Source organism: Artemia sp. Qi Xiang Cuo, chromosome 17, assembly GCF_049724085.1.
Source record: "Artemia sp. Qi Xiang Cuo chromosome 17, ASM4972408v1, whole genome shotgun sequence".
NCBI lineage: Eukaryota > Metazoa > Arthropoda > Branchiopoda > Anostraca > Artemiidae > Artemia > Artemia sp. Qi Xiang Cuo.
Window position 1 is genome coordinate 2,303,140 of NC_142810.1, and position 27,140 is coordinate 2,330,279.

At 34.5% G+C, this 27,140-nt stretch overlaps 1 protein-coding gene across 1 annotated transcript; it reads left to right on the forward strand.

Moving 5' to 3' along the window:
* Window positions 1-456: 456 nt before the first annotated feature.
* Window positions 457-25,655, forward strand: LOC148941787 (uncharacterized). Its single transcript, XM_089103394.1, has 6 exons — window positions 457-524; window positions 9,975-10,150; window positions 14,884-15,054; window positions 18,515-18,673; window positions 19,188-19,337; window positions 21,138-25,655. Exons 2-6 carry the CDS (start codon window positions 10,084-10,086, stop codon window positions 22,298-22,300), a joined length of 1,710 nt encoding a protein of 569 aa, XP_088959520.1. The 5' UTR covers window positions 457-524; window positions 9,975-10,083; the 3' UTR covers window positions 22,301-25,655.
* The last annotated feature ends 1,485 nt before the right edge of the window (window positions 25,656-27,140 follow it).

The window sequence follows — 27,140 nt, forward strand, 5'->3', positions numbered from 1 at the left end:
CTATGATTGGTTCTTTATTTTTTGACTAAGATAGGTAGCGGTATCGATAATCGATATAAAATTTCGCTCTGTTGACATTCTCATGACGATTTTTTTATGCCATCTCTTCAAATTGAACTAGCACTAAACTTCATTTATTGGTAGCGTTAATGTCAAAGCTGGAAATACCTGCAGAACTTGTGCAGATAACAGACCGCGAGGTAGCAGAACAAAGAAGGACGAATTTCACAGGTTTTTTGGCACTTTTTTCACAGGTTGTGAAAATTTATAATGGCAATCCTGTAAATTGAATATTTGTCTAGTGGGACACAAAAGTGTCAATTTTTTGCTGATTTGGATACTTTTGTCCCTAAATATTTTGGTAACCCTTCTACCTAAAATAGATGGCATTGTCATTCTTGGAAAGTTAAAAGTTTGTGTCACATTTTCATAAAGAACTAGTAGAACCTAGACTGACTTTCTTCATTTTTTTTTCGAACTGGAATTCAGTCATTTGGTTATATTTTTCGATGTAGGCATTAAAAGTAAGTTTCAGGAGTCCTTCATAAAGACTATACATAGACCCTCGTTTGAGAAATAAGCACTGTAAATTAGGGTGTTAGGCCTACAATTGAATTCTCTATTTGGCACTTTAAAGTTGATCTCCCCTTACCTTTACAGTTATGCCCTTGTCTCTGATTTGTCTAGGTATAGCCCTAAGTAATAGGCTATATAGGCCTATAAGCTTATGTTTATAGGGTCAATGTATTTAAGATTCCATAACTGACATACAATGGGACAAGATTAACATAGCCTTGGCCTATTATCAATAAAGGAATAGAATTAAACCTTTTCTTGATACATCCTAGACAATAAAGGGACATATGGTAAAATTCTAGTTTAGCTACTTTTTGCTATCTTGGAAAGGGGTTAGGTAAGGAAAATGAAACTTTCAGGGAGGGGCCTACAGACTAAATTATGGGTCAATATATACCAAATCATATTATTGAGTTTCAAATAAAGTGAATACACCATTTGGTGCCTTTTTGGTCAATATATACCAAATCATATTATTGAGTTAGGACTAAAGTGAATACACCATTCAATGCCTTTTTTATGCTGATTATGAATAAAATAAGCATTTCTATCAGAAATGAATTTTAGCCCCCCCCCCCCCTATATATGCCAATTCAGGGTTAGGTTAGGTATAGCCTATATAGGGGAGGGGAGGGGCTGAAATTCATTTCCAATAGAAATGCTTATTATATTCATAATCAGCATAAAAGAGACATCGAATGGTGTATTCACTTTATTTAAAACTCAATAGTATGATTTGGTATATATTGACCGCCTTTTTATGCTGATTACGAATATAATAAGCATTTCTATCGGAAATGAATTTCAGCCCCCCCTATATAGGCTATACCTAACCTAACCTTACCCTGAATTGTCATATATAGGGGGGGGGGGGACTGAAATTCATTTCCAATAGAAATGCTTATTATATTCGTAATCAGCATAAAAAAAGGCATCAAATGGTGTATTCACTTTAGTCCTAACTCAACAATATGATTTGGTCTATATTGACCAAATTATGTCCCGGGAAGGTATTTTGAAGGGTAGAAATTTACAATTGTGACTCTTGATAAGGACACATGTTAAAAAAACAATTCTAGACACTTGTCTAGTCAAGTGTGGAAGACTTGGAATTCACTTCCATTGGAAATAGTTGAAAGTACCATCGTCCTGTCTTTCAAAGGTGGTTTAGCCTCTACAGATTTTTATGCTAGGTCCTATCACAATCCATTTTGAGAATATTTTTATGTTTGTATTAGCTGATTTGTGACAGTTTCAATTATTAATATAGCTATATGTTTCAGTTGGTTTGGTATGCTACTGTATGTTTCAGTTATTATGTTTTTAATGTTTTCAGTTACTGTATGTTTTTGTTATGTCATTGATATTGTTATAATTGTTTAGTGTGACAAGCTTCTTAAGCTTACTGTATTTGGTATTAATAAATGAATAAATAAATAAAGGGACACATGGTAACATTTGATTTGATCTACTTTTTGCTATCTTGGAAAGGGGTTAGGTTAGGAAAATGAAACTTTCAGGGAGGGGCCTACAGACTAAATCTTGTCCTGGGAAGGTATTTTGAAGGGTAGAAATTTATAATTGTGACTTGATAAGGACACATGTTAAAAAAAACAATTCTTACTTTCAAATATGTATAATGATCCTAGTTATCAAATTATCCAAGGGGAGAACCTTTATCTTCAAGTCTTTTCTCTTTTTTTCCTTCTATTTCCAATTTAAGAGAAAAGAAATTTCTATTTTTGAATGCTTTCAATGCAATGTGTAAATCTTTTGAAACTGTTGCTATAAATTTGTTTTTTTTAGTTGGTGTTTAACTGGTGTGAATCCCCTTATTAAGTTCCTTTTTTTTAAAATCAAATTTAGAATACAGTTCTAAGACATTGATGAATATTTTAGAACCTATATACTAACAGAGTATATACCCTCAGCCCCCTAATGTGCAAATATATACCAAAAATTGCGTTCTGAATCTAAATATAACCAAATGAACTTAACCTTAACCCCTAAATAAATCCAAATCAGGGTATATATTTTCACATCATGGGGGTGGGGATAAAATTCATCTGCAATGAAAATGAAGGTTATATTTAGACTGAAAATGCAATTTTGGGTATATATTTGCACACTAGGGGGGTGGGGGTATATATTCTGGGTACACTTCTATTAACCAGACCCTTTTATATAGTACTAGTTTGGTTAATGCCAATGAAATAAAATGAGATGAATATATAATAGTTTAGAAACAAATTTTGGCTATATATTTGCAGATTAGGGGGGGGCAAAGTTCTGTTTTTTTTGTTTTTTTAAGGATCAGCAGTTAATTAAAGCATACCATATATTAAATACATAGCCTAATCTAACCTAACCTAGGTACCTCCCTCCCCCTGAACCCCAAAAAAACAACAATTTAAAAACAGTTCTTGCGTTTGTTTATATCCCAGTTCCACTCCAACAACTGTTTTATTATTGGGTATCTCATGTATCTGTCCTGGTAACTGTTGCAGCTCAAGTTTGACATTTGATATACACTAGATAAAAGAGTAAAAAAAGGGTCTGGTTAATAGAAGAGTACCATTTTCTGATAATATATAGGTTCTAAGATATTCAGCAATGTCTTAGAACTGTATTTTAAAACTTAGTTTAAAAAAACAACTTAATATGGGGATTGAAAGCCATCTATAAAAAAAAAATTATAGCAACAATTTCAAAAGATTTACACATTTTCTTCAAAGCACGGCAAAAATTTATATTTTTTCTTTTGAGTTGGAAAAAGAAGTAAAGATTTGAGGCCTAAAGTTCTCCCCTTGGATAACATGTTAACTAGGATCATTATACATATTTGAAAGTAAGAATTGTTTTTTTTAACATGTCTCCTTATCAATAGTCACAATTGTAAATTTTTACCTTTTGAGGTACATACCTCCTCCTTCTCCCTCTAGAAGACAGTGACCTTTGATGACCTTTAAAATCATTGTGTTATAAAAGTGAAACTTTGTAAAATAGATATTCTGCTTAAATGAAGCACAACAAAACTGTTTTCAGCTTCACAACTTTGCTCAATCCCAATTTATGAGATTTGAAGGATCCACAAATACATTTCCTAAATTTTGAAAAACCCATCAATATGGCCTAAAATTCTAATCAAATAAGAGGATTTGCATTTTCAGAACTAAAACCAGAGATAAAAAAAATGATAACTGAAAATGAATTTAAAAGTTAGTTAAATTCTAGTTTAGATTTGTCAAAATTTCAATAGGTAATAGATCTGTCAAGTAGGCAAATTCCTAAGACTTAGAAATCAGGGTAGGCCTAACATAGAAGCTTGGCAATACATTCCCAGATTATGTTTTCAGTTCTGGATTCATTACTGAAAGGTTCATTTTCCAAGCCGAACCCCTTTTCAAGAGAGTAAAAAGTAGCTAAACTAGAATTTTACCAAGACATATTTTTAGATTGCTGGTTTTATGCTGATGTTTATAGTTTAGTTTGAATTTTTGACAAGTCATCCCCAGCCCCTTCTAATTGTCTCATGTAGCCTTGGGTGTATTTCCTTTTCTTCAGGTAGTTATCTAGGCTCATACCAAGAAACTAACCAACAATGATGAAATCTTACTTCATAATATTCAGAACATTCCTTTTAGTACAATTATTATGTTCCTTTCTGTTGAAAATAAAATTTTGGTAAATGGCTTTTCTTCCCTTTCACCATGTCCTTTAGTAGAAAGATATATAGCCCAAATTGTAAGTATTTTTCCACAGTCCAAATAAAAACTGGGTTTATAATTAGAGATGACTCCACCTCTCATACATATAGACAAGGAGAACACATTGCATTTTGCACTTTTTATGTTCTTTTCAATAATCATTTTACCGTAAATTGCAGCTAGGAGCAATCTAAGGATTTCTCCTTGTAGAGCTCCAGAATGATGACTTGAGTTGTATACAAAGTTCATTAGTGACCAGGTGCTGTTCCAGGTTCAGTTGCATTCCAATTGAATTTACATTCTCTGGAAGACCACTTAGCATCTAACCTTTGTTTGGAAATATCAATGGATTCAGCAGTAACTGTTTCATTAGATAGTTTGTTCCTGCTGTTGACTATGCATGATTAAAAGAATTGAGTTCAGACTCTAGATATTGTAGACTGCTTGACAAGTTTTAGGTGATGACCTCTAGTTCTTGAGTTGATACCAACAGTAGGAAAGAATGCTGGGAAAAGTATTAGCCCTCAATAACTGGTAGGCTAAAATAGCATCCTCTCTATTTCTCCTGTAAGCAAGTGGAGAGAGATTCAGCTTTGATAGTCTTACAGGGTAGGAAAGCTCCTGAATTCCAGATATCACTTTAATGGCATTTCTCTGCACATCTTCAAGAACTTTTGTCAGTTTTAATATAAGGGAAGGCAAGAGACATTCCAACTTCAAGCTTAGGATACAGAAGTTCCTTATATATAAGACTGATTACTTTAGGGGAACAAGTGGAAATAGTATGCTTAATTAGTCCCATTGCTTAACTAGCCCCAGCAGCAGACCTCTTGTCATGAGTGCTGAATTTTAGTTCATTGTCAATAGTGACACCAATATCTTGCTCATCATTTACAGAGGGGATTGGGTAACATAAGAAAAAATAAGAGCAGCAAGGATTTTGTTTGCCAAAATGAATGATATAGCACTTGGCAACATTTAATTTAAGAAGCCAGGCCTCAACCCATTGACCCAGCAGTTGAAGATTATTTTGTAGCAGGGCATGGTCTTCACAGGACAAAGCTGGTCCAAGAAGTTTCAGGTTGTCTGCATAAAGTTGATTTACTACTAATAATGGAAGGAACATCATTGATGAAGATATTAGATAGTGTAGGACCAGAAAAACTTCCTTGAGGAACTCCACTTTGAACATGCATAGAGGAAGAAAGAAAATAATTACCCGAGTCATCAAATAACTGCACACGTTGAGAATGCAAATAAAGAAAATCAAGGATCCAGAGGAGGGAGTTCTCTTCAAGCTTGACTGCACATAATTTAATTGCAAGTTGCTTGTGACACACTTTGTCAAAACCTTTGGAAAAGTCAAGCAGAATCATGTCAGCAGGCACCCCAATATCAAGGAACTTGGTAATGTGATCATATAATTCAGGGAGGTTTGTGTCAACAGATCTTCCTGAACAAAAGCCATTTTTTTAACTGTGTAAAACATTATTTGCTTCAAGGTGTTTAACAACTGCAGAATTAATTATTCTTTCAAGAACCTTAACAGCTGCTGATGTCATGCTAATTGGTCAATAATGTTCAGCAAGGTCCTTTCTACTTTTTTTTAAATATTAACCAAAAAAACTTTTTGCACAAAATAAGTTTTTCAAAAAAAAAGTAAAGACCTCTATTAAACCAAAAATGAATGAAATTAGAATCAAATAATCTACCAAGTATACAACTACCACAAATCAGTATCAATATATAAATGAAACCCAAAACAAACAGAAATTAAAATAAGTCAAACTCAAAACAAGCAGAAATTATTCTGAGTAGGGTTCTAAAGCCCATGCTTTCTAAAAGCCAGAATATAATTTGCACTTTATTAAAAAAATGCAAATGAATTTAGTGAAAAAAATGTGCATTGTCAGTTTAATATTCATATGCTGATATTTATTCCTTAAAATCTTAATTAATTTTTGATTTCCTAAAGTTATAAAAGTTAAAACATTTAAAAGATTTGTCCTGAGGGCTGTGGGAGGAGGGTGGTCATCCTCAAAGACATAATTTCCAGACCTTTCAACTATGTTGAACAAAATGGCTATCAAAAAATTTTGATTGGATGTGTTTGGGGAAATGGTGAGTGTGAGATGGGGGTTAGCTACCCTCCAATCACTATAGACTATTAGAAAGGGTACCAGCCCTCTCAATTTGCAATGGAATGAGCACTTTTTTAAGGTTCTACAACAATGCTATCTATAAAAATCTTATATGCCCCCAGGACATAACTAACAACCTTTGCCCTGGTGGCCCTCAGGGTTTGCCATCCTCAAATACATAAATTTTAGAACTCTCAACTACGTTGAACAAAATTACTATTTCAAAACTTTGATTGAATGTGTTTGGGGAAATGGTTGGCTTGAGTAGTTGCTCTCCCTTCACTTTCAATTATTAAAAATAGCACTAGCCCTTTCAATTTCCCATCAAATGAGCCCTTTTTGAAGTTTCTACAACAAAAGTTTCTGTACAACCATATAGTTCCCCCGGGCATAATTTACACCCCGTGCCCGGAGGGGTGTAGGGGGGGTTGTCACCCTCAAAGACCTAGGCCTAATTTCCAGAATTTTCAACTACGTTGAACAAAATGAATATCAAAATTTTGATTGGATGTGTTTGGGGAAATGGTGGGCGTGAGAGGGGGGTTAGTGGCCCTCCAATTACTTTTGACTACTAAAAAGGACACTAGCCATTTAAATTCCCAATAGAGTAAGCCCTTTTTGAAGTTTCTACAACAACGCTTTCTATAAAAACATTATAATCCCTCCAGGGCATAACTTACAACCCTTGCCCTGAGGGCGGTGTGTGTGTGTGGGGGGGGTGTCATCCTTAAAGACCTAATTTCCAAAACTTTCAACTACATGGAACAAAATGGCTATCTCAAAATTTTGATTGGATGTGTTTTAGGAAAAGGTGGGCGTGAGAGGGGGGTTAGTTGCCCTCCAATCACTTTTGACTTTTAAAAAGAGCACTAGCCTTGAATTTCCAATCAAATGAGCTCTTTTTGAAATTTCCACAACAAAGCTTTCAATAAAAACCTTATAATCCCCCAAGCGCATAACTTACAACCAATGCCCTGAAGACTGTGGCGGGGAGTTTCCTGCTCAAAGATATAATTTTCAAAATTTTTTACTACACTGAACAAAATAGCTATCTCAAAATTTTTGATTGGATGTGTTTGGGGAAATGGTGGGCGTGGAAGGGGTTATAGTTGCCTTCCTATCACTTTTGACTAATAAAAAGGGGACTAGCCATTTTAATTTCCAATCAAATGAACCAATTTTGAAGTTTCTACAACAATGCTTTCTATGAAAACCTTATATGCCCCCAGGGCATAGCTTATAGCCCTTGCCCTGAGGGCTGTGGGAAGGGGAGGGGCTGTCATCCTCAAAAACCCAATTTTCAGAACTTTCAACTAAGTTGAACAAAATGGCTATCTCAAAATTTTGAATGGATGTGTTTGGGGAAAATGTGGGCATGAGAGGGGGGTTATTTGCCCTTCAATCACTTTCAACTATAAAAAATGGGACTACCCCTTTGAATTTCCCATCGAATGAGCTCTTTCTGAAGTTTCTACTACAACGCTTTCTCTAAAAATCTTATATGCCCCCAGGGCATAACTTACAACCCTTGCCCTGAGGGTTGTGGGGGAGTGTCCTCCTCAAAAACATAATTTCTATCTGGAAATCAACTATGCTGAACAAAATGGCGATCTCAAAATTTCGATTGGATTTGTTTGGGGAATTGGTGGGCGTAGAAGGGGTGTTAGTTGCCTTCAAATCACTTTCGACTATTAAAAAGGGCACAAGCCACTCCAATTTCCAATCAAATGAGCCTTTTTCGAAGTTTCTGCAACAACTTCTTTGATACAAAGTGCCATGGTCTAAATCCAAAAAAAAAATAATAATACATTGTGCCAACATCGTTCTTTACCTAGGCATTGTTCTTTGCCTATGATAGAAATGATATGTGCAGTTTTCCAATCCAGAAGTAGTCTGGAAAGATTTAATAATAACTTGAACAGCAGGGAAAGAGGTTTATACAAAACTGTACAACATTCATGTAGGATATGTGGGTAAATGCCATCTGGACCAGCATATTTATTCAGTTTGAGGGATGTCAGTTCCTTTAGAACCCATGTATCAGTAATCAAAATTGGTTCAATCTTATGTGATACATTTTTTAAAAAAGGTGTGGGATAGACAATACTGGAATTGAAGGAAAAAATAGATGAAAATTATTGGTTTAAAATTTCAGCTCAGGATCAGCTACTGATTGACTATTGTGCAGGATTTCTGGGACTCTAAAAATTACATGTTGTTGTTGCTTAGAAGAGGGTTGTTTTGTGGGTAGACATAACTCCAAAATAATTACTGTATGGTTTCTATTACCAACAGGTTTGGTTATTACATTCTTAATAAGAAGGTCAGGTTACTGAGAAAAACCAGATCCAAAAAGTTGGAGACTTGACCTTCCCTGAAACGAGTTGGTTGTGAGATTGTTTGACAGAGAGAATTATCAGAGAGGGCAGACAAAAAGGATAATCTTTTATTTCTACATGCAAATCTCCTTTAAGTTTTTTTAATGAACCCTACAGTGACATCTAATTCATGGTTGCCCATAAGGGAGGGGGGGGGGCAGTCTACCCCTGGCTAAATGATGCTGCTTTATATATTTTTTTTTACGTTTCTATTATGCAGCATTGGAAGTACTGATTAGATCAGGTAATCCCCCCCCTAAAGTTCAGCTTATATGTACCCATGACCTAATTTCAAAAATTCCATCAAAATTGTGTGGTTAGACTTATTCAAAGTGGTTTTCACAATTCTCCTGTAATCCATTCATATGCACCCATGATCTAATTTCAAAAATTCTATCAAAATTGAGTGGTTAGACTTATTCAAAGTGGTTTTCACAATTCTTCTGAAATCCATTCAGCCAACTGTTTTCACAAGATATACATGATGCATAACATTAGATAACAAAAATGTATGATTTGACACTGTAGATGAGACAATTCTCCTACCAGAAAATTACCCCTGCAGGCAATTCATCTTCTGCAGAAAATTTTCCCTGTGAAAATCTCCCCTCACCATATATAAAATCCCCACCCCTCTGACAATTCTCCCCCTGGAAATTTTCTCAAACTAAAAGAAAGATATACTGTATTTGAGCTTTCATTGCCTCCTCTCCTACAAAAGAAAGAAAGGAAAACAACACATTCTTAACTAACTTTATTGATGAAGCAGTTGAGCTAGCTGCAAAATATGCCACTGGGCTCAGGTTTAGACTTCAAATTCAATTTTGAGAATATCTCCTTTCCCATGCACTAAATTTTTAAGGTTAAAAAAACTCAATTATGTAGTTTTACTCTGAATTTTGGTTATAAGTTAAATTTTAAACCTACCTTAATTGGTACTTGGGAGCAAAATCAAGGGTGATACTGGATCTGTTGTGCTAAACTTTATTTACAGTTAGAGGAGACAGCCTTTAAATTTTAGCATGTTCTTTATTAAAAAAAAAAAAAATCAAAAATAATCAAATTTTAAATCCTATTAACTGCTGAAGAAGTTTAAATTATGCTTTCAACTGCATCAAGACACAATTAGCTTTGTGTTAATTCAAAGGAGTGACTAGCTTGTGTATTTTTAGAGACTTTGTGCTTCTACTCACCCCTGTACTACTGGAGTATTCTTTCCAAGTGTTATTGCTAGTATTATAAATTTGATAAGCAGTATTTACTTGATTCAGAGGCTCTATTATGGACTTGCCTCAAATTCCAGTGGCTGAAGATGTCACCTGTTCTGAAGTTTGTGTTGTTAAGAATGGTAAGTTTTTAATTAAATTTACAGAAACAAAATAATTAAAGGTACATTTGCTTTAGTAAATAATTTCTTTTGTTCTCTTGCTTATCAAGTATTGTTCAGGAAAAAAGTTTACAATTAAATATGTAACTGCATATACCCTTCTATCAAATCCTTAAGAAATAAGGTAGATTAAAGTGTTTTTTTTATAAAAAGAAAAAAAAAGCATAAAATTTTAACTATATTTTTTTTTTTTGGATAAGGAAATATAAAAACAGGCATAATAATTTTATCTTTCTTTAATGCAGACATGATAAAAAAAAACAAACAACAACCAAAAGTGGAGGTTTTTATGTGGCAGCCATAATATTTATATGAATTATAAAATTATTTTACTATTCATAATTTTTTTATAATGTTGTTTAAAATTTTTAATTTAGTTATTTTGTTACTGGCTTAGCCAAACATGAAAAAAAGAACACAATTATATAGTAGTTACAAATCAAAGAAACAGAACCTTGCTAAAATGTATTAAAGGATGCCTTGTTAGAATTAAACAGCAATATTTCAATGCAATTTTATAAAAATATCTTAATCTATATACAAAATTTTCAACCTAAATTTCCCTTGAATCTGGCTATATTATTCTGTTTTTATTTTTTTTGTGTTTTTTTTAACTGCTTCCAGGAAGGGGGTGGGAGTTCACCCCCCCCCCTGTATTGTTTGTTTGACTCTTAAAAACGTAGGGAGACCAGCCCACATTTGCCACTTTTCTGGTTATTTATTTTTTGTAAACACAGTTTTTGACTTAAAATAACTCTGGAAGTAGCTATGTATATATTCATGTTTGGGGTATCTCTAAAAAATCCCTAATGACCAGTGTTTTTGGATGTAGCAGAAAAATAGTTACAATAATGTAGCCCAAAAGTGGTGAACCAGGGACACCCCGGTTCACGTTCGCAACAGATGGCCCACGTTTGCCACCGTCTTACCTCAAGTCAAGGAAAGCTTTTACTTCTCTAGAATTAGTCCTAAAATTTGTCGCTTATCAGATTTTTAATTGTCTTTCAGAATTCAGATACAAAAATATGAACAGGCTTAGGACAGTAGCCTACTCAAAGACCTACGTTCTATAAATCAAATCCTAGCTAAGTTTACTCTTAAAGGCCGTCTCATTAGAAGGAACATTACGACCGATTAACATATCTTGTATCCCGAAAGGTCAACACCAAACTTCAGCCTCTTGCTAAGTCTTGAAGTCCAACCTGAGACTGAGGGCTTACCAAACCCTGTTACAACCTCAATCTTAAAGACGGACGATTCTTCTTTGGTAAGCACAAACTTGCTTGGTTCTACGCACTTCAAGAAAATAACATCAAGCTCAAGTGGATATTTCTTCAAATCTTTTGCAGCAAAGAAGCCCTTTGCACTCTTTTTACCTGCAAGTCCAACTAAAACAAAGTCGCCGACTTTTATTGGCTTGTTTCCCACATGTTTCTTATCCATCTCAACATGATCAGGCTTGCTTTCACTCTCAAGGACCAATAATACTTTGTTTACTTCTTACAATTTATCTTTTGTTGTGCTCTTCTCCTGGGTTTTTTGTTATTTTTTCCTCTTTTCTGCAGCTTTCAGCTCTTTTTCTTGGTGGATTCTTTCCCTCACTGGGGTATCTTGCAAAATTTCCGTAGTCTTTTTTTCACTGCATGTCTGATTTGTTTTCTCAGAGAACCTTTCAGAAATGAAGACACATCAACTACTTCAGAGAAACATTTTTCAGCTTATCCATGTAAAGGGAATCCTGAGAGGGATTGGGTATCGTTCTCATGGTTCATTGGCTGATTAGCAACATCCTCGTCAGCAGAAGAAGTTGATCACCGTGGTTCAAAGTTGATTGTCGTTCAGAGACATATGAATTGAAGAACTCGTGATCTTTGAAAATCACGAGATTGAAAGTGTCGATGCAGTGAAAACCGCTGGTTATGCTTGCTGGGGTCACCGCTTTGGGATACGCTTTTTCAGAAAGCTCAGAAATGCTATACATGGAAATTTTCTTGCATTTATGCTCTGTCATAAAAGTCGCAGATTCCCTGTTGTAGAAAGCCTTCATTGGAAACATAACTTACCTGTCAAGTGGCTGCAGCTTATGGGTTGTATGAGGCAGAACAGCGAGTATGACAACTCCATTTTGTTTGGCTAAGTCAATCAATTGAATACTGTAGTGACTAGTGTGATTGTCAAGTATTAGATGCACAAGATCAGCCTTACTCGTTCTTGTATGATTCAAAAATGGTTCATCCAAACAAGAAATAGTTCATTATACGTCCAACCAGAAGCAGTTTCTGACCCTTGAGCAATGGTGGCTTGCGGTGTTTCTATCAGTAAGATTTCTGGGCAATTCTTGTGAGGAAAAATGTGCATAGGAGGGACGCAATTACACATGGCACTGACGCACACATAGTAATAGTCTGCCGTCTTTCTGCTAACGTTGCCTTGCCAACTGGTTACTGTCCTTTTGCTGCAACAATTTTCCCGGGCTTTTGGACTGTTGATAGTCCAGTTTCGTCTACATTCTAAATATTTTGGCGCGGTAAATCTGTGGCGTCACCAACACGTCACACGTCACCAATATTTTCAAAAAATCTCCCAACTTTCATACGATTGAAAGCAGTTGTACGGTCAAGACTGGTTTAGGCACTCTTACAGCAAAATTTTGGTGTCTTGCAATAAAACCACGGTACCTATTTTCACCTGCAGCATTTTGATATTCACTGCTTGTCCATTAATTTGGGATGGTATATCCTTTTGCAACAGAATACCTGCAAGTAAGCTGATGAACTTCAAGCGGTGTTTAACCATAATATATATGGCACACACCTTGCAAGTATTTAGAAAGAGTATTTTCTTGTTCCTCTGTAAAGATCAGTCTTGTAGCATAAAGTAATGAGAAAAAAGAGAGAGGTAGAAGCTCAAAAAAGAGAGAGGTAGAAGCCCAGGTTCGCCAGGCCCAGATTCGCCAGTCCTAGAGTGGCGAACCAGGGCTGGTTTTTTTGTGGCGAACGTGGGGTTTTTCCCTATTCGGAGAAAAATCAGCACTTTCCAAGTGTTATCGCAGAGGGCAGTAAATGTCAATCATTAATAGTTTACTAAGTCTCAGACGTTTCTATCAACATAAAAAAGTTCTCCCTTACCTCTACATTAGAGACCAATCTTTTCATTTTCCTTTAACGCAAAAATTTACTTTTCAAGCCCTAAAAATTAACTTACCACACAAAACCTGGAAAACGGGGTTCAACTCAAAGTCGGATACATCCAAACTTTCGCTACTAGATGACAACTTAAAAACTAAATCATGGGAATTTTTCCATTGATGGCTTCGTAGTTAAATGCAAATGACGAACCTGGGCTGTGGCAAACCTGCGCCGGTCTCCCTAATAAAATACATGTAAACAATTTTTGATACATTTTTGGAAGTTTTGTGTACTCCCCCTCCCTTCCAACATAAATCCTGGATATGGCCCTGATTGCGTGTCTAGACATTTGTAACTGGCTTAGTTATACTTAAAAACCAAAAGAACCCAATTAGATAGTAGCTACAAATAAAAGATGCAGAAGTTTGCTAAAGTGTATTAAATGATGCTTTGTTAAAATTGAACAACAATGTATTAATGCAATTTAATAAAAAATTCATAATTTAAATGCAAAATTTTCAAGCTTAATATCCCTTGAAGTTGGCTCTTGGGCTTTCCCTCTGGTATGCTCAGTCTTTTTTGAAAGTTGGCATCAGTGCCTTCTAATCAATTTGTATTAAATGGTTTTTTATTGTATGCTTGTATTAAATGTGGGTTGTTCATTGGTTTTAGACGTGGCACTTCCCCTGGTTGCAGAAATTTTAGTGGTATAAAATTCCAAATAATGTAGCATTCATAATTATTTTCATTTTAACACTTTATTTAAATTAAAATACTGTAGAAGTTGACAGTAAGTATATGTACATTGAATAGGCTTATAAATATAAGGAAAATTATGAGCAAGGTCCCCTTTTAAGGTAATAGAATAATCCAAAAAGCCCTTAATAATCCAAAAAGCCCTTAAAAAATAAAAACTTTACTGAAATAGGGACTCTGCTAGTTGCTGCCTGAAAAAAGAAGTTTAAAAAAAAAGTATCCAACAGCTCAAGAAACAGTTGCAATGTGGATTTTAACAGTCAAAGAATATGTAGTGTTTTCTAATAAGGAAAAAAAAATATGTTTTACTTTTCATAACTTCAATACCTTCAAATTTGTTAAGACTCAGAAATAAATATCAGAATATATTAAATTGCCAATTCACACTCATATTTTTTTCCTTTAATATGAGTTCTGACTGGGATATAATTTCTTTTGATGTTATGAGAAATAAAAACAGCTCAAATTAAAAATTGTTTTTAATAAAATGAAAATTGTGTTCTGATCTTAAGAAGGCCCATGCCTTAGCTCTACTCATCTTTGTGGTAGTTTTTCCTTGTTTTGAGTTTCACTTGGTTATCCATTGTAATTTCAGTTCTTTTTGCAATTTGTTTATTTTTAGTCAATGATTTATGGTAGTTCTATACTTAAGAAATTATTATACTTTTTTTGTGCTCATCTTTGGAATAATGTTACCCTTTACTTTTCTTTGAAAAGGTTTTAAAATTAATTATAAAATGAAAAACTGTTGGATTTGCTAAGAAAGCTTTTCTGTTGTCTTATCTCCCTTTTATTCATGTTTTGTTTTAGAAGTTGAAGATGTTTTTCTTAGTGAGAGTGAAGAGCTCTTTGATACTTGGAACATTTGTTTGTCTCCTAATCTGGAATCCGTTTCTTTGACTACTTTGTTCAGCATTGCAGGACCAATTAAATCAGAAGCTGACGCCCAGGAATTGGAACCCAACAGTTTTGACAATGAAGGTATCTTTAAAACATTTGTTTTGTAGAATCATGTATATCAGGAACATCTCATAAAAGAAAACTAGGGTACATGGACTACATTTTAGTATTTTGAACTAATCTTACTGTTAACAAATCTTAATTAATCTTATTCCTGACTTTTGTCTTATCTTATTCTAGTATGCAGGCATTTGGTAAACCGGTTTTGAAGTTTAACAACAACTTTCAAAGCGTTTATTGAAAGGTGGCTGGTGAATTCTGTATATCTGGAAGCCAGAGAATACAGCTTAGAACTTACTTTCTATATTTCTTTCTCAATTAAGATATAAATCGATTTATTATTTTCCTGAATTAAAAGGAAGAATCAAGTTTTTGAAACAAGCAGAAAATGGACTGGTATTATGTGAACTGTCAATCAAAATTTTTTAATTTAGAACATTAACTTAATAAAAATGCTAGATTCGGACAAATTTCAGAATTCGTTTGGTGCCAGTGAATTAAAAAGATTTTACTTTGCATGTCGAATGATTTGTTTTGCAGTATAAAACTAGAGGTGCATAATTAGTCCTAATAGGCTTCAATAATAGAGACGAAAGTCAGTTTTTGTGTTAGACATGAAATTCTATTGAGATCATCGTGGTATAAACCCTCCTAGAATTAGAAAAATACTTCTTTTGGGGTATTTGAAAACCGGATTTTTCTAGTACTTTTTATTGACAAAAATTGAAAGAAGACAAAAAATAAAGAACTGAGGCCACTCCAGTGCAAACGTAATTCAAACCAAAGTTTAAGCTAAATCAATCATTTTCAAGTCCCCATGCCCATATTTGCTCTTCTGAAAATTTACAAGTATGGAGATACGTCCTTTTGGTAACTGACTGACGATATGGTGTGTTTGGTACTTTACCAAGAACAATTGCTCTTGCGTTCAAGTATTTGGTGAGTGACGGAAGGCTTTACTATGACTACCTCTAACGGTAACTACTAACTATTTCTTGTAATGTGTTTACAGATTCACTTAATAATGTATATACAAATAACCCTTAATCCCTTAGTTCTATAATTTATTTATAGAACTAATCCTCCCTTCACAGAAAGAGACAATTGGGCTTTAATACTAGAGACAAAAGCCAGTTTTTGTATTAGATATGAAATTCAATGGAGATCCCGGGGGCATAAACCATCCTAAATTTAGAAAAATTGCTCTTTTGGGTCATTTGAAAAATGGATTTCTAGTATTTTTTATTAACAAAAAATTTAACGAATTACAATTTCCCTCTCCCCATATTTTGGTTTGGTTTTTACTCTTGAAAACAAATTAGATTTATGTTTCCTAGGCACCGTGAAGTGTTGTAGCAACCCCTTTTGGCCAGGAATCCAAGGAAGGAATTAAGAAATAATATAAAGAAATTGAAATCAGTTGCAATTATCATCTCGAAAGATGATGAAGATTTAAAAAAATAGATTAAAAAAATGTATATGTTGAATTTGTAACCAGTTATATAATGGTCTTTGTATAAAGTGTTTAATTAGCACCTAGGGTGTGTAATTATCTATAATTACATAGCATGTGTAATATCTATAATATCAAATAATAGTATTGCGTGTGTAATTATCTATCCCCAGCTTTCAGGATCATGTTGCTGTAACCACTCTCTGCTCAAATACTTGCAAAACTATTGTATTGTGATTTAATATTTTATATATTGTATTGTGATTTTATCTACAACTAAATGTATATAAGACAAATTTTCTTGCCCTCAAATGAATCAAGGAAAATGTAGAAAATATATTTGTCTTAACCTAAAATGTACATCAGGAATCACTATTAGGTAGGCAGAGTAGGAAAAGTTGCAACGCTGGTTTTTAATATGTTGTTACTGGGTGTTAGTACGCATATGCATATGCAAAGTCTTTCCTTTTACATAATTAATTTAAAAAACTTTCCACAAGGCAGGTTTTTCAAAGAAAAGTAAAGAGCTCCATTAAGCCAAGAATGAGTAAAAATAAAATCAAATAATCTTCCAAGCATAATACTACCAAAAATCACTATCAATAAATGAATGAAAATAAAAATGAACAGAAATTACAAAAAAATAGCCGAGCCAAACACAAAACAAGTAAAAATTAACATGAGTAGGGCTGATAACCCCTATGCCTTCATAAGACGAGTTTACACTATGTGCTTTACTGAAGAAAACAAACAAACAAATGACTGTGGATTGTCAGTTAAATTGGCCTATACTGACATTTCTTCGTTAAGGTTTTGATAATTTTTCCTTTATAAAAGTAAGAAAGGTGAAAATGTTTCAAACGTATTTTGTTTTCAGTAAAGTGGAAATTGTGTTCTGGTCTTTTTCTGGCAAATTGTGAAGGCTCTGGGGGATTGTCATCCTCAAAGACGTAATTTCCAGACCTTTCAATTACGTTGAACTTAATAACTTATTAGCCATCTCAAAATTTCAGTCAGATACATTTCGGGAAAATATGAGGTGTGGGGAGGCGGTCCACCCTCTGCTCACTTTGAATCTTAGAAAGATCATTATATATTCTGATTACCAATTCAATGAGCCCCCTCCGAAGTTTATACGATCACCCTTTCTATATATATACCTTATATACCCCCTGGGCATAACTTACAACCTTTGCCCTTAGGGCTCTGGTGAGGTTGTCATGCTCAAAGACATTATTTCTGGACCTTTCAATTACGATGAACAAAAAAGCTATCTAAAAATTTGGGTTGGATGGGTTTGGGGAAATGGTGGGAGGGGGGGGGGTAGTTTCCCTCCAATCACTTTTGACTTTTAAAAAGGGCACTAGCCCTTTCAATTTCCAATCGAATTAGCTCTTTTCGAAGTTTCTATGACAACAAATGGGCAAGTTTCTATTAGATTCATTTTAGGAAAATACGAGGTGTGTGGGGGGAGGGGGGTATCCACCCTCTGTTAACTGAATATTAAAAAGGGCACTAGAAAATCTGATTTTCAATTCAATGAGCCCATTCCACTGTTTAAACAATCACCCTTTCTATATTTATCTTATATGCCCCCAGGGCATAACTTATAACCATTGCCCTGAGGGCTTTGGGGGGTTGTCATCCTCAAAGACATAATTTTCGGACCTTTCAACTACGTTGAACAAAATGGCTATCTCAAAATTTTGACTGAATGTGTGGGGAAATGATGGGCGTGGGAGGGGGTTAGTTGCCCTCCAATCACTTTTGACTATTAAAAAGGGCATTAGCAGTTTGAATTTGCAAACTAACTAAAAATAATAAATTAATATTTTTCAAATAAAATGTTCTATGAAACAAAGGAATTTTTTATGTAGGTTTCTGCTATGGCTGAATCCAAACAGATAACAGGAGAGGTCAATTTTTGGGAGTTTTGGGAGCCTCTTTGTTTCTGATCAATTCGTTGAGATTTTATTTTTATAGCATTTTAGGATTTCTTTTCCTTGTTATTTTTATTTGTTGTTGTAGGTGTTGAAGGTCCTTCAAAAAGTGCTGCCACAACCCTATTGGAAACCTCAAATTCTTCTCTATCACCAGGACATCAAAGTCTCTCTGAGGGTGTTTCACCCAGCATTTCCACATCTTTTCCAGAATTTGACTCCCAGGAAGTGGGCCTCGATGACGAAGGTATAATTAAACGAATAATGTTTCTGAATTATTTTTAAAAGAAAACAATTTTTTTCCTAAGATAAAGCATGAAACATTATATAAGGCTTTAAATAGCGTTATTGAAAGATTTTACTGTCATAAAAAGTGTTATCGCGTTAAACACAAGGCGATTTTAAGATTTAGTGTTGAGAGCATTATTTAAGTTGGCTAATGTTGTACAATGTCGGCAAAGTGCCGATTGATTTGCCATTCTAGTCTTTATTGAGCGAGTATAAATGTTTCTATTCATAAAAGTTAACTACTAACTACTGGATATGAAAATCTGTGAACAAAACTCTAAATTTGTGATATGAGTTTTGTAACAATCAAGTTTATCACTCTTAAATTTGTTCCGACCTCTTGTTATGTCTAGTTTTATAAGTTTGTTGACTGGTATATGCATGTTCTGTGGCTTTCATTCTTTCTGGGTGAATTATTCAGACAATGTTAATGTTCATCCATCTTCTATTTGTTGATTCTTTTTATTTTGTAGAACCTGCAGCTGCTTCAACAATTGATACTGAAACAATGAGAGAAACTTCTAGTTATATTCTGTCATCTGAGCATCAAAATCGACCTTTGGGTATTTCATTGAATGTCGTATATGAATCAGACCCACAGGAAGTGAATAGAAATGATGAAGGTATTTCTAAAATTATTAGTGGTAGTTTAAAATTCAGGCTGATGAAGGATAATTTTGTTGAAAGTTTTTTCCTACCTAACAAACGTTCTTCGCGTTTTTAGTATTTAAATAGTATTGCCAAAAGTATTTTCGTCATTCAAATAGGTAATTAAATAGTATTCCCAAAAGTCTATAGTAAGACTTAGTTTGCATTTCGGCTTGAAGGCAAGTGCATCAAAGAAATTTAAACGCACAATATTGAAACAGTTTAAGACAAAAGTAGGTCTTGGGCCTCTCAACATTAATCTAAAAACTTTCTTTTTAAGAAACTAGAAAGCTACACTAGCAAAGTAGAGGTGGAGTTTTTTTTTTTTACTTTGCTGATTTGTTGAAAAATTTTCTGCGTAACACCAATGTTCTCCCGAACATTATGTAGCTTTCGTCGATTTTATCCCAGGTGACCGCAGAGTTTTGGGAAAGGAGGGGGGGGGGTGTAAACCACATCACTGAACATTAGTTTTCAGAGTTATTGCATACCCATGTCAATAACTCTCAAAATTGTATCTTTTAAGTAAAACAGTCATACAAACTTATTAAAGGAAATAGGAACTTCCTGTGAGGGTGTAAAGAGGGAGGCTTTGAAGAGATTGAGATGACGGAAGAGCCTGTGTAGCTGTGGGCCACCGCAGGCCAACACAGCTGTGTTGGCCTGCGGTGAGATGTTAGTAGTAGTACTCTAGTAGACTCAGAAAATTACATATATCACGTTTGTAAGTCTTACTTCCACTGCCCGCTTATGCTTTGGTATACCCATGGAGTGTATGTTTGGTCGTTCAGTTTGATATCACTTAAATCATAAATCATACTTATCATAATCTATCATAAATATCATAATCTATCATAATAATCATAATCTAAAAATCTTCTCGAATGATATGGAGAAAGATAGATGTACAGCACGGAGAAAGCTTGACGAGAAAGTGATTTATTGAAGCCTTTCTATGTATCACATTAGTAAAAATTTCTTATTACGGACCCCCCCCCCTCCCTCTACTCCCCACTTATTCCTGTATATACCCAGAGAGTGAACATTTGATTTTCGAGTCCATTATTGGTTTCCTCTTAAATCTTGCAAGATTACATATTTAGGTTCACTATGAAGAAAGATACGCCAGAAAAGAATTCGCTGAAACATTTCGAAGCATTTATCGCTTATTTTTTCATACCCTATATAACTTTCAAACATCTTAAGTTTTGAAGCTGACAAAGACAATTTTTATAATTCCTAATCTAATTATCCTATAAAATTGAACTAATTTAAAGTTTTATTTATTTTTTTATTTAATAATTAAAGCAACGGAATAGAACCAGTGTAAGACAATGTAGATCCCAATCTTTTAATACTTTTTGAATGTTTGACTTTCATATACATTTGTTATTAGAGCCCGACCGATATGGATTATTTGGGTCTAATAAAGATACCGATTTTGGTGGTTTTTTAAATCACCATACATTTTGAAGATTGATGCATCAGGTGTGTAATGACAACTGCTGCAGTTCTATCCCCACAATTAGACTTAGCTGATTGCTCTGTCCCAAGGACTGGACAAGCAAAATTACCTGAGGAAAATCTGGTGCGATCTTCTGGATAAGTTGCAAATATATGACTCAATATTTATTTCCCGTAAGCCGATAATGTCTCTGACCCCCATATTGGTCTGATAATTCTGTTCAGGCCCTAATTGTCTTAATATCAATTTCTTTGTTTTTCTTATTTTATTAATTTGAGTAAAGGAATTTAAATCTTTTTTTTCACTACAGGGGTGATGCATTCTACTTTGTGCAGCTCTGATGGTATGAGTCATCCAGAACTCTTAGGCCCAAAACCAATCGTTATGGTAAAAAAACTGACAGAGAAGGCCATTGAAGAATTTACAGTTGGAATCTGGCGATGTGGCTCCTGTGGAAAAGTACAGAAATCTCTTTTGATTCTAGATCTTCACATTGACACTGGTTGTGAAGAGCTTTCACCAATAGAGTGTGATATCTGCCCCGCAGTAGTTCGTGATTACAGCAATTTTGTTGTTCATTTCCTCGAACACCAAATGGGAGCGACAAGGAAATGTGCCATTTGTTTAAGAGATTGTATTGATGATATAAGACAACATCTAGAGTTACATGGTCACTTTTTGCCAAAAATGTCTGAGCTAGACCTGCAGGAAAATAAATCGCTAATCGTTTCACAGAATTCATCAGCAAGCGGCTACTCAAATTCATCGAAATTGGAATCTGATGAAAAAAGTTTAGACGATCAGAAAACATACTTGCTCAGTAAAAAGAATATAAAATTAGAAAGACATAAAAGTATACACAGAGAAAAAAAGGTATATGAATGTAATCTATGTAAGAAATGCTTTTCGTTTCCGAGCATTTTGAAAAAGCATCAAATAGTGCATACAGGTGAGAGGCCATTTGAATGTGAGATATGTAAGAAATGCTTTTCTTCGTCAAGCCATTTGAAGGCGCATCAAATAATACATACAAGTGACAGTCCATTTGAATGTGAGATATGTAAAAAATGCTTTCCTTCTTCAGGCAATTTGAAAAAGCATCAAATAGTGCATACAGGTGAGAGCCCATTTAAATGTGAAATATGTAAGAAATGCTTTCCTTCACCAAGACATTTGAATAACCATCAAAAAGTGCATATGGGTGAGAAGCCATTTGAATGTGAAATATGTAAGAAATGCTTTCCTTCACCAAGCAAATTGAACAGCCATCAAGTTGTACACACACGTGAAAAGCCTTTTAAATGTGAGATATGTAAGAAATGCTTTTCTTCATCAGGCAATTTGAATGTCCATCGAAGATTTCATACAGGTGAGAAACCATTCAAATGTAATTTATGTAAGGGAGCATTTTCAGGGAAGTCGAAGCTTAAACGTCACTTAAAAACCCATTCTATGAAGAAGTCCGATAGTTAATAGTTTACAATAAAAATTGTGGACGGAATAGTGATATTCGTACACTGAAGTTGAGATAGACGTTGAATGATTAAGGATGTTCCTTGCCAGCTAATTCTTAGATCTGAACCAAGTTCAGCTTTATGCATCAATGAAAATTCTCTGGTTTTTCTGATTCTTTGACAAGTAAGGCTCGATCTTTATCCGAGAACTCTTGAATTTGTAAGACTACAGAAGCAGAGAAAGTGCCTTTTTTTCCTCTCTAGGGGCTATTTTCTTCCTTGTTTCTAGTGCCTGGTAAAGTATCTTCTTAAATGGAGAATTTGAACTCAAATAGAATTCTTTAGTATCCAAATCGCATGATTATCAGGATTTTGAAAAACAAACATGGAGCTAGTATGTTGCTGCATAGCCATGGCTGCGATCACCACCGCACATGAATAAATGTACCCATACTTTTGGTCTTAATTTCTAAACTTATAATCTGTCCTACCCACTCACTCCTTTTTTTGGCTTGGAAGACTCAATTTTGTCTATAAAAATCTAATGTGCTCAAAAGGGTGCGGAAAACATGACATTAAGTCAGATTTTGCTTTGCTATGGGTTCTTACTATATTTAGATCTTTAGTAAATTTACTCTCTATGTTTTTATCCTCTTTAGTAAGTTTTTTTTCTGGATCAGAAATTATCAGTATTGTTTAGCTAGCCAAGTATTCACCGAATTTTATTTGAAAAGGGCTCCCAAAAATTGGCCAATAAATTTTTTTATCTCATTGTTTGAAAAATACACCCGAAGAAACGAATTAAAAAAAAAATGGAAAACTTATTTGTTTGTCAAAAACATGTGCCCTTACGGCATCAAGATGGGTTTCGGAATAAAACCAAAATTTATTTTGATTTGCATTGGCTGAGGAACACCAACAGTTCCAGTGCTATATTTTTACTGTTGGAACTTACATCCACAAATTTCTTGTGCAAGGGAACCTCTAGAGCTTAGAAAAGAAGTTAATTTTTATGACTTTAAGTTGGCCGTGAAAATAAGCATACAAAATTTTTTGAACAACCTAAAATTTTCACAATATGTCTCTTTTGATTAAACCCTAAGCTTCTGTCAAAGAAAAATTCCCGACCGAGGACAAAGCTCTCACTCCCCAGAAAATGGGGCTAATTTTAGTTCTGTGATCAGTTTGAAAGGATTGACCAGACTGTTGTCATGCGTTGCATTTGTTTGTTCGTCCACTGCTTGCAAGTCCTATGCCAAGAAGACCACAATGTAGAGCAAAAAGTAAATGAACTTTTATTGTATTCGTCTGAGGAACCTGGTGGAGGGTAATCACTTGGGAATAATTCATAAGATTCGACGTGTTTTTACTTTTGAGCTTGGGATGGCTTGCATTTAATAATGACGTGGCTGCATGTCTATGGAGACCCTTTATTTTGGCTGATTAATTTTTAAAAATGATCCACAAAGAAGTTTTTTAAAAAAAAGAATGAGCTATATTAATCAAAGACAAGCAGTAATAAAGTCAACTCACCATTAGTCACAATAAACCAATAAATGTAACTCAAAACGAACAGGAATCAAATAAATAACTGAGTCAAACTCAAAATTAGCAGAAACTATGAGGAGTGGGCTTACCCACTCCCCCAGTCCCTTCTCATGCCTAGTAAAGACCAGAATGTAATTGTCACTTTACTGAAAACAATCCTTATTTCGAGCTATATGTTTATTTTCAAGTAATATAAAAGAAATTACCATCATAACCAAGATTACTGAAAAATATAATTGAATGCTGATTAACCATTTAATACACATGCTGATTTTCATTCCTGAAAGTCTTACTAATTTTGGATTTATTAAATTAAAGAGGAAACATTTAATATGTGTTTGTTTTCAGTGAAGTGCAAATTACAATCTGGTCAGTTCGAAATCCAATTGAAAATCTAGGAGCTTATGGTCACTTAAAAATCCTCATCATGTTCTGAAAATTTCAACATAGAAGCAGTCTCAATAGAAGTAGTAGCACGCACATATTGCCTTTGAGTCACTTGATAATCCCCTTCATCTTTCACTGGAAGCTACTACTTAATACCCTAAGCTGGTTCTGAGATGACCCCTTTTGACAGTCTGCATGAACATCATGTGTTTTAATTTAGTTCAATAACCCCCTTGACATTCCCTGAAAGCTTCATCTGACTGCCCTCTACGTTTTTGGACACCAAAGGTAAAACTAGTCCCCATTTCAATTGCAAATGCTTTGTGTCAGCAATGGGTGAATTGCACAATTTAAAGCCCTTGCCTCTTTGGCTGTGGTTGGATCATTCAATTCTGCTGAAGAAAATGGTTATCTTGAATTTTTTTTTCAATAAAATTTGGTGGGAAAGGTGCATAGAAGGGGGGGGACTGGTTGCCCTTCAATTAATAGGTGATCGACGAGTAGGATTAAAGCCTCGTTCTCTTATCTGTCTAAGGGTGTAAAATCACCAAAGATCTTACAGCCCATCACAAACTTTGTTTTATATAGTTAGCACATATTTGTTAGACCTTGTTATTCAGCAATTTAAAGGAAATTAAGTAAAAAAAAATTGTATGTTTGCTCACAGTACGACTGTAGTATAAGTGAAGAGCAACTAACCTAATGGGAGCTGCTGTTACTTCAGGGTAGCAAAGGTGTCGGCAGCTATATTATACAATTATTTTTGGCTGGGTTGCAATGACTGATGAGTCATTAAGTCGCTTGTCAGTCTCGGTTGCTTGGAGATAAGGCTTGGATAAAAATTTACTTGGAGGAGGAGTGTTACGGCAAATTCTAAGGCCGCTGAGATATTAGGGAATTCTTCTTTAATTGTGTAAAGATAAACAAGAGCTTTCAACTGGGATTCTGGCTTTTTACTCTGTGCGTAAGATTTGGAATGTCTAGTTTTGACTCAATGGTCAACTTCCCTACAGATAATGCAGGGAATTCATGTACAAAGTTTAATACTATGCTTGAACCCAGGTTAACCTAGAAGTTTTCTCCGAGCCTTTGTGTCAGCTCTGAAATTATTCCATTGTCTCTGAAGTATAGAATATCTGATTACATGAAATATTGAAATTACAAAATGTCTTGATTGTCTTTTGTACGATTTCTTTTGGCACTGACAGTGATTTCAGCATAAAACTGATCTGTGTGCTAATAACAACCGAATGCAGTGGCTTTTCTATTTAAATTGGATGATGTAAGCGCAAGCCTTTCGTTTTCTCAACCATGTTAAACCAGTACTTCAGACTGGAGCTCGAAGACGTGCCGTTTGACTTCTTGAAAGAGAGAGTGAATGTAGTGAATGAATTAAATTCTTCACTCAAATCAATAAAATATGAAAACCAAAGAAATTGGTTTTAACCAATTATAACCAATTAACCATTATAACAATTTGGGCCTGAGCAACACTATCAGACCGAAATGGGGATCAGAGACATTATCGGCTTACGGGAAATAAATATTGAGTCATATATTTACAGCTTATGCAGAAGATCGCACCAGATTTTCCTCAGGTAATTTTGCTTGTCTAGTCCTTTGGGACAGAGCAATCAGCTAAGTCTGATTGTGATAATAGAATAGCAGCAGTTGTCATTACACGCCTGATGCATCAATCTTCAAAATGTATGATGATTTCAAAAACGTCTAAACAACTAAAAATAACAAACGCAAAATCACCTAAACAACTAAAAAGAAAAAAAAAATCAACCATAAATATCTGTTTAATGAATGTTCTTCTGCGTGGATGAAAAATCCCAAGATTCAACCACTTAAAACCATGATATCTAGTCAGGAGCACAGCTAAGGGGGAGGGAAAGGGTTCCAATGTGTCGGTGCTACGTGCCGAATCCTTGGAAAATTTACTTATTTACCTTGGAAATTTAGATTCTATCCGCATTTGTCGGCATACTGGATAATTTTGTCAACACATTCTGTAAATCCCCCCCTCCAAACATAAAACCCTAGACGCATCCATTTATCCAAACAAAAGAGAGTAGCCACGTAAGGTTTGATTGACTGCCTGTTTGAAAACATGCTTGCACCTTCAACAAGTGAGGAAGAAGAGTCAGCAGATAATATTGATCAGCAACTGGGAAGGTACATGAGTGGGGGCTGTTATTGACAAGAAAAAAAAAGGTGTCAAGTAGATTGATGGCAAAAGAACAGCAGTCGTTTAAAGAACCAGAAAGAACTTGCTTAAAAGTATCTCTGCTGTCTGCCATTCAGATTATAACTTTATTTGGTTGAATTGTTTTTCTATATCTTTTCTAAATAAATCTTTTTTGCATTATTTGGAATCCACAGTGAATTATTGAGGATGTTCTTTGGATTGTAATAGACCAGGGAGAAACACGTTAGCATGCATATGGGCAGAGAATACATAGTTTAAACTTTAGAATAGTTTTTTTTTTCGGAGGAAATTTATAGGCAAATTAAATCGGTACGATAACGAATAACCGGTATCTTTATCGGACCCCAATAATCCAAATCGGTCGGGCTCTAATTACAAATGTAAGTGGAAGTCAAACATTCAAAAAGTATTAAAAGATTGGAATATACATTGTCTTGCACTGGTTCTGTTCAGCTGCTTTAATTATTAAATGAATAAAAAAAACTTTAAATTATTTCAAATTCATAGGATAATTAGATTAGGAATAATAAAAATTGTCTTTCCCAGCTTCAAAACTTAAAATGTTTGAAAGTTATATGGGGTATGAAAAACAAGCAATATATACTTCGAAATGTTTCAACAAATTATTTTCAGGTGTATCTTTCTTCATAGTGAACCTAAATATGTAATTTTGCAAGATTAATGACTTGACTTGACTTTATTTTCAACT

What these genes read in the sequence shown, in the direction of transcription:
- LOC148941787 (XM_089103394.1), top strand. Translation starts at nt 10,084, where the DNA reads ATGGACTTGCCTCAAATTCCAGTGGCTGAAGATGTCACCTGTTCTGAA. An exon ending in AGTGGGCCTCGATGACGAAG is followed by an intron (nt 18,674 to 19,187) that starts GTATAATTAAAC and finishes TTTATTTTGTAG; the next exon opens with AACCTGCAGCTGCTTCAACA. An exon ending in AGTGAATAGAAATGATGAAG is followed by an intron (nt 19,338 to 21,137) that starts GTATTTCTAAAA and finishes TTTTCACTACAG; the next exon opens with GGGTGATGCATTCTACTTTG.